Source organism: Gorilla gorilla, chromosome 15 (assembly GCF_029281585.2).
Source record: "Gorilla gorilla gorilla isolate KB3781 chromosome 15, NHGRI_mGorGor1-v2.1_pri, whole genome shotgun sequence".
Taxonomy (NCBI): domain Eukaryota; kingdom Metazoa; phylum Chordata; class Mammalia; order Primates; family Hominidae; genus Gorilla; species Gorilla gorilla.
In genome coordinates, this window is record NC_073239.2 from 67,215,108 (window position 1) to 67,227,143 (window position 12,036).

The 12,036-nt window shown below is 40.5% G+C and overlaps 1 protein-coding gene across 6 annotated transcripts in view; it reads right to left on the reverse strand.

Moving 5' to 3' along the window:
• The window catches only part of L2HGDH (L-2-hydroxyglutarate dehydrogenase), a 69,274-nt gene that overhangs the window by 18,713 nt on the left and 38,525 nt on the right, over positions 1-12,036 (reverse strand). For all 6 annotated transcript variants that reach the window (XM_063698300.1, XM_004055152.5, XM_063698303.1 and 3 more), the window contains 3 exons: positions 5,032-5,199; positions 3,633-3,790; positions 1,219-1,350 (listed from right to left, as the gene is read on the reverse strand). In XM_063698300.1, coding sequence (XP_063554370.1) covers positions 1,219-1,350; positions 3,633-3,790; positions 5,032-5,199 — 458 coding nt within the window. The remainder of the gene's footprint in view (positions 1-1,218; positions 1,351-3,632; positions 3,791-5,031; positions 5,200-12,036) is intronic.

The window sequence follows — 12,036 nt, forward strand, 5'->3', positions numbered from 1 at the left end:
AGGCTGAGGCGTGTGGATCGCCTGAGGTCGGGAGTTTGAGACCCGCCTGGCTAACAGGAGAAACCCTGTCTCTACTAAAAATACAAAATTAGCCGGGCGTGGTGGCACATGCCTGTAATCCCAGCTACTCAGGAGGCTGAGGCAGGGGAATTGCTTGAACCCAGGAGGCGGAGGTTGTAGCGAGCTGAGATGGTGCCATTGCACTCCAGCCTGGACAACAAGAGCGAAACTCCATTTCAAAAAAAATATAAAAATAAAAGATGTAAGTTGTCCTTACTTTGCCCCACACCCGTGTAGCAAGGACTCTGATTGTTACCACACTGCTTTCCACTTCTATCCTGAAAGTAGAGTCCCTGAGTGCAGTAAGGTCCAAGAAAGAACAAAAGAAGTAGAGAAGAAGCAAGGTGAGATGCCAGGTCTAGGAGTGTGTTTCTAACAGGTTTTAATGGAGCTGGAGGCTATCATCCTTAGCAAACTAACACAGGAACAGAAAACCAAATACCACATGTTCTCACTTATAAGTGGGAGCTAAATGATGAGAACACATGAACACAAAGAAGGAAACAACAGACACTGCAGTCTGCTTAAGTGGGGAGGGAGGGAGGAAGGAGAGAAGCAGAAAAGATAACTATTGGGTACTGGGCTTAATATGTGGGTGATAAAATAATATGTACAATAAACCCCATGACATGTGTTTACCTATGTAGAAACCTTCACATGTACCCCAAACCTAAAAGGTTTTTTTTTAAGTTTTAAGAATCAATCAAAATATAATGTTTTAATGTGCTTATTACCTAATTAGTTAACATAGTGATCAATAATCTTATACAAAATTAGGGCCAAAAGGCTCTGGAATCACAAGACTAACTGGCCAGAGAGATTTTTAAAAATTCAGGCAAGTTGTTTTTATCAGGAGTGACAGTTAGACAAAAAGGCTAAGGTAGCATCACAATAAAGCTGTCATGGAGATTTCAGATTAGAGCTGTAAGGCAGTCTAGATAATTATAAATGGACCAGCACTAAGGGCCATGATGTAGCAATGCCCAATAAATGCACTGCAAAGGGAATTCAACAACATGTTGGGAAAGAGAGCAAACAAAAATTCAGTGCATATGCAGACTGACTCTGAAATGGTGCTTACTAATCACCAAGTCAGACCCACCTCTCAAGTTCACATAGGTCAGGACTGTATTTACACTCCTTATCCCTTTTCCTTACCTAAGTATATCACTGATAGTAATTTCAGGGATGAATTTTTGAAGATACTTCACTGTTGCACCAAGAAAACACGCTTTATACATTTCAGTAACTCCATAGGAAAAATTCTGGGATGCCAGTTTAATCAAGCCACTGAAAACAGAGAAAAAAAATCTTTATGAGAGAAAGGAATTCTTTATTACATAAAATACCTTTATAATTATTAGATTCTTTTTTTATGTCATCACAAAAATCTAGGCAAAGTCAGAAAAACTACAGATTAAAAGAAAATCAAGGCCAGGAGTGGTGGCTCTCGCCTGTAATCCCAACACTTTGGGAGGTCAAGGTGGGCGGATCACTTGAGGTCACGAGTTTGAAACCAGCCTGGCCAACATGGCAAAACACTGTCTCTACCAAAAATACAAAAATTAGACAGGTGTGGTGGTGCACGCCTGTAATCCCAGCTAATCAAGAGGCTGAGGCAGGAGAATTGCTTGAACCCAGGAGGCAGAGGTTGCAGCGAGCTGAGATCGTGCCACTGCACTCCAGCCTGGGCGACAGAGAGAGACCCTCTCTCAATCAACCAATCAATCAATGAATCAATGAAAATCAACTTTTGGCCAATATCAGAAGGAAACCTCATCAGCTCAGGAGGTAAACAGAGCTGGGCATGGTGGTGTGTGCCTGTAGTTCCAGCTACTAGGGAGGCTGAAGTGGGAGGCTCGCTTAAGCCCAGGAGTTTGAGGCTGCAGTAACCAATGATTGTGTCACTGCATTTCAGCCTGGGCAACAGTGAAACTTTGACTCAAAAAAAAAAAAAAAATACAGAGGTAAACACCCTCTAAACTCAAATTCCCAAGGAGTGCTGGTTTCAAACTGGAACTCTATAAAGCCTGCCAACATCAAGGCTTTCTAATGGAAATATTAGATGCCTTCAACACACCTAAAAGGCAGGGTATGAAAGAAATGGGACATCTACCCTAGATTTCTTTAGTCAGCCAGAGGTAAAATACTTTAGTTGTTTAGGCAGGGTGTGGTGGCTCATGCCTGTAATCCCAGCACTTTGGGAGGCCAAGGCAGGTGGATTGCTTGAGCCCAGGAGTTCGAGACCAGCCTGTGTAACATGGCGAAACCCTGTCTCTACAGAAAATACAAAAATTATCTGGGCATGGTAGCATCTGCCTGTAGTTCCAGCTACTTGGAGGCTGAAGTGGGAGAACTGATTGATCCCAGGAGGTTGAGGCTGCAGTGAGCACAAAGTGAGACCTTGTCTCAAAATTACAAAACAAAAAACCAAAAAAACTTTAGTTGTGATTTTCAAGTAAGACTCTGCAAAGCCTAGATGCACATATGTATATATTTTTACAACTACATGTGCCAGGAAGTGCCATCCTAAACTTTCTGTTTCAGAATCCATGGAGGGTGAAACTCAAGTATAGCTTTAAATCTAGTGATTTAAACAGCAAAATCTAGTGATTTTCAAGTGAAACCCTTTAGAGAGAAACATTGGTAAAAGGACCAAACAAAATACCTAATTCAGTATTTCCTACAATAGTAAAGAATCTGCATCTTAGGTCAACACAATCGTATTGTTAGTTTCCTACACAAGGAAATTACTTTGGTCATCAGTAATTTCTCCAGTGGCTTACAAAATGATGGAGACTGGCTCAAAATGATTTTATTAAAATAGCCATCTACTGATTTTGAGAGAATCTATTTCCCCCCCACCAAATAAAACTGGAAACTTAGCAATACAAGATTTGGATTGCCAGATATATGAATGACTCTTGGCCTTATCTTCTTTTTATTTTTATTTATTTATTTATTTATTTATTTATTTATTCATTCATTCATTCATTCATTCATTCATTCATTCATTCATTTTTTGAGATGGAGTCTTGCTCTGTCGCCCAGGCTGGAGTGCAGTGGCAGCGATCTCGGCTCACTGCAAGCTCTGCCTCCCGGGTTCATGCCATTCTCCTGCCTCAGCCTCCCAAGTAGCTGGAACTACAAGTGCCAGCCACCACGCCTAGCTAACTTTTTGTATTTTTAGTGGAGACGGGGTTTCACCGTGTTAGCCAGGATGGTCTTGATCTCCTGACCTCATGATCCACCTGCCTCAGCCTCCCAGAGTGCTGGGATTACAGGCATGAGCCACCGCGCCCGGCCAGCCTTTTCTTTTTAACCCCAGCTCATCAGAATTTTCTTGAAGTAGTTAAAATGTTATGCTTATTCCAAAAGGCGTTTTTTGTTTGTTTGTTTGTTTTTTTGCTACCCCATCCACTCCAAAGCTTTTAATTTGGATTAATACAAAATTCAATATACCAATCACAAATATGGGGATTTACCCAATAAGTAGAATATCAAGAAAGACAAAACTTCCCACATTGAAAATATAAGCACATAAAATCATTTTTAAAAATAAATAATGTTACCTATTGATAATTATATCCATAACATCTGTGGCACTGAAGTCAAAGGGTCTGTAACCTTCTCGTTTAAAGGCAAGAACTGCATTAGGCCCTAGCCAAATACTGCCATCCATCCTTGGTGTGAAGTGAACTCCTAGGAAAGGAAACCGGCTATCTGGGACCTATAAATTTAACATAGTAAATAACAGCCTCATTTCACATTCCATGTTATCAGAGATGCAAACATTCAATTGGTAACATAAAACACTTTCTTCTCATGCATTTAATTTGTATTGTGAGCTGTACTCAGATATGCTTTTCCATTAACATGCTTCTGCTTAGAAATGCACACAAGAAACCCTGATGCTGGCCGGGTGTGGTGGCTCACGCCTGTAATCTCAACACTTTGGGAGGCTGAGGCGTGAGGATCACTTGAGATCTGGAGTTCAAAACCAGCCTGGCCAACATGGTGAAACCCCATCTCTACTAAAAATACAAAAATTAGCCTGGCGTGGTGGTGTGCACCTGTGATCCCAGCTACTTGGGAGGCTGAGGCATGAGAATCACTTAAACCCAGCAGATGGAGGTTGCAATAAGCCAAGATCATGCCACTGCACTCCAGCCTGAGCAACAGAGTGAGAATCTGTCTCAGAAAAAAAAAAAGAAACTCTGATGCTATTAACACTAATACATTGTTCCATCTATGCATCTTTCTGGGTAAAGGAAAAAAAAAAGATGAACTGTCTTACTTCAGGCTATTCTCGGTCTTTCACAAGGGATGTCTATGACTGGCAAGTAAAATCAGAGCTGCCAGAAAAAAATACACATTCATAGCACAGGCTTCTGCAAAGTACAAATACATGAGGTTGAAGCAGATGAAATTCATGTTTTGGCAAGCTCAAAAATATCAAATAGCCGAATACTGACTATTTCATCTGGTTTGACCTAATATATTTTAAGAGATTCATTCATTTCCAGGGTAGTTCCAGACAGAAGAATGAACTCTTCATTTAAATACCTCTGTCTTCTACTCCCTGAAACTACAGAGTGGCCACATCCCTTTTCTGTACCTACAGATAGTGAACTGAGGAAAAGGGATGGGTATCAGGGACTTCCATAAGGGAAAGTTTTCCCTTTCCCTCCACCAGAGAGAAGGTAGAATTCAGTTCCTTCTTGATAGCATTTCCCACAGTGCACTCATGCTTTCTGGAGACATGTACCTGCAGGCAATTAATTACAATTTAATAACCATGATACAGGGATAAAGATTTAGGGATTTAACCACAAGAGAAACCGATGAAATGCTTACACAAACGGTCCTTCAAAATTTCTCTTATTTCTGACCCAAGTGAAAGTTGTTTTCATCTCCTTTACGACCACCACTGCTTGAAAAAAATGAGAAGTAGGAAGCATCATTACCTACCGGATAAATATTTCCTTTTACAAGATAACATTTTTCTGGCTTCAAGAGCAGGTAATCTCCCCGGAATGGTACAATTCGAGGATCAGGAGTGCAGCCACTCAACTCTGAAATACGGTCTGAGTAAAGTCCTGCACATGTCACAACATACTGACATCGGATTTCCTCTCCCTAGTGCAAAATAAAAGAACAGTTATTTGTATAAAGTGGAGTAGAATAGGTCAAGAGGGGAAAAACAGGTGATAGTAAAGAAAAAAAGGTAAAGAAATAGAATTTTTTCTAAAAGAGGATATTCAATACAGGTATCAGCAAAATATGTTCTTTAGCATTTAGGTGGCAGCTAGAAACTTAGGATAGTGGCATGTAAGAGGATGTCACCTTAAATTTTGTACTTTAAAGATAATAATGGTCAACCTAGCAAGGATACTTAGTAAGGTATACATGCATGCACACAAATACATACATACAAATACATATAAATCTGTTTATTAGGACCTAGCAGGGAGCTTCTTAACTATTTGTTGCATGAGGAAGCAAACGTCATTTAGACAGCCTCCACCAATTTTTTTTGCTCCCCCACCCACCCCACAGCTTTTAATTTGGATTAATTAAAAATTCAATATACCAATCACAAATATGAGGATTTACCCAATCAGCAGAACATCAAGAAAGACAAAACTTCCTACATTAAAAATATAAGCACATAAAATCATTTTAAAAAATAAAGTTATTACCTACTGATAATTATATCCATAACATCTCTGGCACTGAAGTCGAAGGGCCTGTAACCCTCTCATTTAAAGGCAACCTCTGTATTGCAACCAGCTTCTCCTGTATCTGAGCAATTACCGTGTTACTCTTCGGTTGCTTCACACTCAATAATCCTGCCCAGTTGCAACTGTAACCTACCCACCAAGCAATTTCTCCTTCCTAATCAATATCTACTTTGCAAACTGAGGACACTTTAGAAATCTCAATCATTCAATGCACATTTAATGAGAGCACACACTACGTTCAACGTTTGCTTTAGTGACCAGCTTTAGACTGCTAATGTTAGGCTGTTATGATTTCCTATAAATTTTATTTTGTGATTATCATCTGCTTATTTTTAACTTTACTCACTAAGTTTAGCCAATTTGCCACCCTATTTCCTAAATGACTTCATTTATCCCGCATTCACCACCACACTTGAATTCCCATCTCTTCACTTCTTACAGAGTAAACACCTAGCAATTCTGTTCTTATTCTTAGATCTTCTTCCCAGATGACCTATTTTTGAAGCCTCAGAGTTCTCACCTGTCTCAACATTTTTTCTTTCCAGGCCTTACTGTTTTTGTTGTTGTTGTTGTTGTTGTTGTTGTTGTTTTGAGACGGAGCCTCACTCTGTTGCCCAGGCTGGAGTGCAGTGGCAGCGATCTCGGCTGACTGCAAGCTCCACCTCCCGGGTTCACGCCATTCTCCTGCCTCAGCCTTCCGAGTAGCTGGAACTACAAGGCGCCCGCCACCACGCCTGGCTAATTTTTTGTATTTTTAGTAGAGACGGGGTTTCACTGTGTTAGCCAGGATGATCTCGATCTCCTGACCTCGTGATCCACCCGCCTCGGCCTCCCAAAGTGCTGGGATTACAGGCGTGAGCCACCACGCCCAGCCAGGCCTTACTGTTTAGCCTTACTCTATTGAGCTAAATTTTCACCTCTATATGTATCCTATTTTTGCCCTTGCTAGAAAGTTAAGCCTCTTTTCAGGAGTTATACATGTCATAGTTTTTACAAAAATTAGATGAAACTTCTCCATAATGAATTCTAATTAGCTAGACTAAGCCATGACTGTTTTAAGACCTTTGAAGTCAAAAGGGCTGTCAAGGTCTCGCTCCATCACCCAGGCTGGAGTGTGATGGCGCAGTCCTGGCTCACTACAGCCTCAACCTCCTGGGTTCAAGTAATTCTCCTGCCTAAACGAACAGCTGGGACTATAGGCGTGAGCCACCGCACCCAGCCAAAAATAACTTCTTCTAAATAGGTTAATATCTTTCCTGTTCATCTAGAGTTATATTCTAGAAATATGAGAAGTATTTTTGTGATATAAGTCATCAGCTCCTACACAAAAGATTGGCAGTTCTTTCGTTCTTGGAACAAAAAAAATGCAGATAAGTCCTATGATAGATGTAAAGATAATAATAGAATTTATAAAATGGTACCAGCATGCAATAACCTAATAGTTCTCTTTCAAAACTCAAGCAACAGTTCCCAAGAAAGAAATTATCAAAAACTATCACAGGTCTCTGAAATCATTTTATGCTATATGTGAAACAATAATTAAATTCAGTAACATATTAATTTTACCTCCAAATTAAAATTTAGGTAACCATCAAATGATACATTAGTTCAACAAAAATTTCTTTTAGGCTTGGCACGGTGGCTCACGCCTGTAGTCCCAACACTTTGGGAGGCCAAAGTGGGAGGATCACTTGAGCCCAGGAGTTCAAGACCAGCCTGGGCAACACAGGGAGACCTTGTCTCCCTATGTTTTATTAGAGATAAAGTCTCTAATTAAAAAAATAAATAAAAAGAAGACGAAGAAATAAACCATGCATGTCTGTTGCTCTTTCATAAGTGAAGCAGATTCCCCCCTCCCCATATCCAATGTATAAACCTTTAATTAGCAAATCCTACCTGCAAAAATTTATTTTAAAAATCCCTGGCCAGGCGCAGTGGCTCACACCTGTAATCCCAGCACTCTGGGAGGCTGAAGTGGGTGAATCACTTGAGGCCAGGAGTTCAAGACTAGCCTGGACAACATGGTGAAACCCTGTCTCTACTAAAAATACAAAAATTAACCAGGCGTGGTGAGACACACCTGTAATCCCAGCTACTCATGTGGCTGAGGCACAACAATCACTTGAATCTGGGAGACGGAGGTTACAGTGAGCCAAGATCGTGCCTCTGCACTTCAGCCTGGGTAACAGAGTGAGACTGTCTCAAAAAGAAAAATTTTCTTTAAACTTTTCATAAAACTATTTCAACCTGGTAAGTGGAACCCCAATTTGAATTTGAACCCCAAAATTATACTTACTGAAAATGCCAAAATAAAGAATGGCAACTCTGGGTACAAAGTATATATCTACTGGTATGCCATAGGCCCCTGTATATATTCTATCATATGATGCTATACTCTAGTGAAAATGTCCCTTAGATGAGGGCAGGCACAGAAACAGATTTTCAATTCTTCTTTGAATGGAAAGCCTGCCACTTGGGTCACATGACCCAGCAAATCTGATGGTAATCGAAGTGTCTACAGCAGATAGTCATGCTTTATAGAGCCTTTGGAAGGCACCTGTAGGCAAATCACAGCACAGAACTTTAGGGTTTTTGGAGGAAAGTTATACCATCCTCTGCAGATAACTAACCTCCTTTTGAGAAAGTGCTTCTGGCTTTGACTGAACACTTGACCACAGGTCACTAAGTTTACCATATGAGCTACCCATTATTAACTGGGTGGTGGTGTCTGACTCATCAAGCCACAAAATTGGGTGTATATAGCAGCATTCCATCTTAAGAAAAATTATAAGATAAGGGTTGTACAGGTCCTGCTGGCACACGTAAGTTGCAGAGGCAAGTGGTTCAAATTCCCATGGCCCCTACTCCTGCTAAATTGCCTCCTTCCTATCAACCTGCCTCTATAGACCCATGGGGAGTTCTCTATGACCAATTGACCAAAGAAGAAAAAATATAGGCCAGGTTTAGAAATGGTTCTGCACAATATTCTGGTACCACACACAACTGAACAGCCACAGCACCAGAGCCCCACTCATGAGTGGCCCTGAAGGACTGTGGTGCAGAAAATATTCTCAGTGGGCAGACCTCTGAACATCACACCTAGCTGTTCATCTTACTTTAGAAGGACTGATGGCCAAAGGTATGGATCTACAGTGTTTCATGTGCAACAACTAATGGTTTGGCTAGATGGACAGGGAAAGGACCTCTGGAGAAAGGTATATGATGGACCACTCCAAAACAGTTTCAGAGAGTAAAGATATTCAAGTTCCATATGAATGCTCACTGAAGAGAAATCTTGGCCAAGGACAATTTTAATAATCATTAGAAAAAGATGACCTGCCCTGTGGATGTTAGTTAGCCTCTTTCTCCAGGCACCCCTGTCTTTACCTGACAGCATCATGAACTACATGATTAGGTGTAAAGATAGTCTCCATAAATGGTGCGGGGAAAACTGGATAGCCCCATGCAAAAGAATGAAATTGGACTCCTATTTTACACCATTCACAAAAATTAACTTGAACTGGATTAAATATTTAGATTAAAAGATTAAAGATTTTAGATTGAAAACTAAGACTCCTGGAAGAAAACACAGGGAAGACATTGGTCTCAGCAATGTTTTTTTTTTAATATATAAGGCACCAAAAACACAGGCAACAAAAGCAAAAATAAACAAGTGGGACTATATCAAACTAAAAAGCTTCTGCACAGCAAAAGAAATGACAATAAAGAGACAACCTACAGAATTGGAGAAAATATTTGCAAACCATACATCTGATAACAGGTTAATATCCAAAAAATGTAAGAAACTCACATAATTCAATAGCAAAAGAACAAATGAGCCGATTAAAAAATGAGCAAAGAAAGGCCAGGCGCGGGGGCTCACGCCTGTAATCCCAGCACTTTGGGAGGCCAAGGTGGGTAGATCACCTGAGGTCAGGAGTTCAAAACCAGCCTGACCAACATGGAGAAACCCCATCTCTACTAAAAATACAAAATTAGCTGGGCATGGTGGCACATGCCTGTAATCCCAGCTACTCAGGAGGGTGAGACGGGAGAATCGCTTGAACCCAGGAGGCAGAGGTTGAGGTGAGCCGAGATCGTGCTGTTGCACTCCAGCCTGGGCAACAAGAGTGAAACCCCATCTCAAAAAATAAATAAATAAATAAATAAATAAATAAATAAATAAAATAAGATAAAATAAATAAATAAAAATGGGCAAAGAAGCCGGGCATGGCAGCACGTGCCTATAATACCAGCTACCTGGGAGGCTGAGGTAAGAGGACGGCTTGAGACCAGGAGTTTGAGGCTGCAGTGAGCCATGATCATGCCACTGGACTTCAGCCTGGGTGACAGAGACCCTGTCTCAAAAAAAAAAAGGGGAGAGGGGGGGCCAAGGACCTGAATATGTATTTTATGTATTTTTTCAAAGATATACACATAGCCAACTGATATATGTAAAGGTGTTCAAATCACTAATCATCAGGAAAATCAAAACCACAATAAGATATCATCTCACATCTATTAGGATGGCTATTATCAAAAAGACAAAAGAAAACAAGCATTGGTGAGGATGTAGAATGCCCTATTGATGGGAATGTAAATTGGACAGCCATCACAGGAAACAGTAAGGACGTTTCTCAAAAAATTAAAAATAGAACTACCATATGATCCAAATTAAAAATAGAACTACCATATTATTTCCTCTGGGTATATACCCAAAGAAAACAAAATCAGTACCTCAAGGAGATATCTGCATTTTCATGTTCATTGCAGCATTATTCACAACAGCCAAGACATGAGAACAACGTTAAGTGTCCATTGACAGATGAATGGATAAAGAAAATGTGATATATATACACAATGCAATATCATTCAGCCATAAAAAGGACGAAATTCTGCCATTTGTGACAACATGGGTGGGCATGGAAGATACTGTGCTAAGTGAAATAAGCCAGACAGTGAAAGACAAATACGTATGATCTCACTTACATGTGAGATCTAAAAAAGTTGAACTCATAGAAAAAGAGAGTACAATGATGGTTGCTACAGCCTGGGAGGGGGGTGGGCAGGAATGGGATGATATCAGTCAAAGGGTACAAACTTTCAATTATACGATGAAAATAAGTTCTAGAAATCTAATATACAGCGTGGTGACTACAGGTAATAATACTGTATGGTATACTTGAAATTTGCTAAGATAACAAATCTAAGTGTTCTCATCACATACACATAAATGGTAACTATGTGACGTGGCAGATGTGATATCAAATAACTTGATTGTGATAATCATTTCACAATGTAAACATAGAACTGGAAAACATAGTTATGGTAGCAAGGATGGAGGTGATCAGCGACATGGACTTACTCACCAAGGCTGATCTGTCTACAGCTAATGCTGAGTGCTCAATCTGCCAATAGTAGATACCAACAGAGCCACTGATGTGGTCCCTGGACCACTTCCATCATAGAAAAGGCAGCACTTACTTCTCACTGGCATAGGCACTTGCTCTGAATATAAATTTGTCTTCCCTGCCTATAATGCTTCTGTCAAAGTCACCATGTGTGAACTTATGAGATGTCTTATTCACCATCATGGTATTTTACAGAGAAGCATTACTTCCGATCAGTGAACTTATTCTGCGGCAAATGAAATGCAGCTATAGGCTCAGGCTCATGGAATTCACTGATTTTACCATTTTCCCCATCACCCTGAAGCCACTGGGTGACAAACTGGAATGGGCTTTAGAAGTAATAGCACTAGCTGGCTGGCAACTCCTTGCAGGGCTGGGGCAATGTCCTCCAGGATGCTCCATGTGCTCTAAATCAGTGACTAATATATGGTATTGTTTCTCCCACAGCCAGAATTCACTGGTCTGGAAATTGAGGTAGAAATGAGAGTGGTTCCTTACTATTACCCCAATCATCCACCACATGAAATTTTTGCATTCTATCCCCACAACTTCAGTCTTATGATCTAGAGGTCTTAGTTCCCAAGGGAGAAGTACTTCCATTAGGGAATGACAGTGGTTCCATTAAACTGGAGGTTGATACTGCAACACCTGGCAACTTTGGGTTCCCCTGCCAGTAAATCAAAGAGGGGATTGCTATACTGAATTGGATAACTAATCCTGACTCTCAAGAAAATGAGTTGCTACCACAACTAGGCTTGGGGATGATAAAGAGGAATATGACTGGAATACACATCTCCTGAAGCTTCTCTTAGTATTCCCAC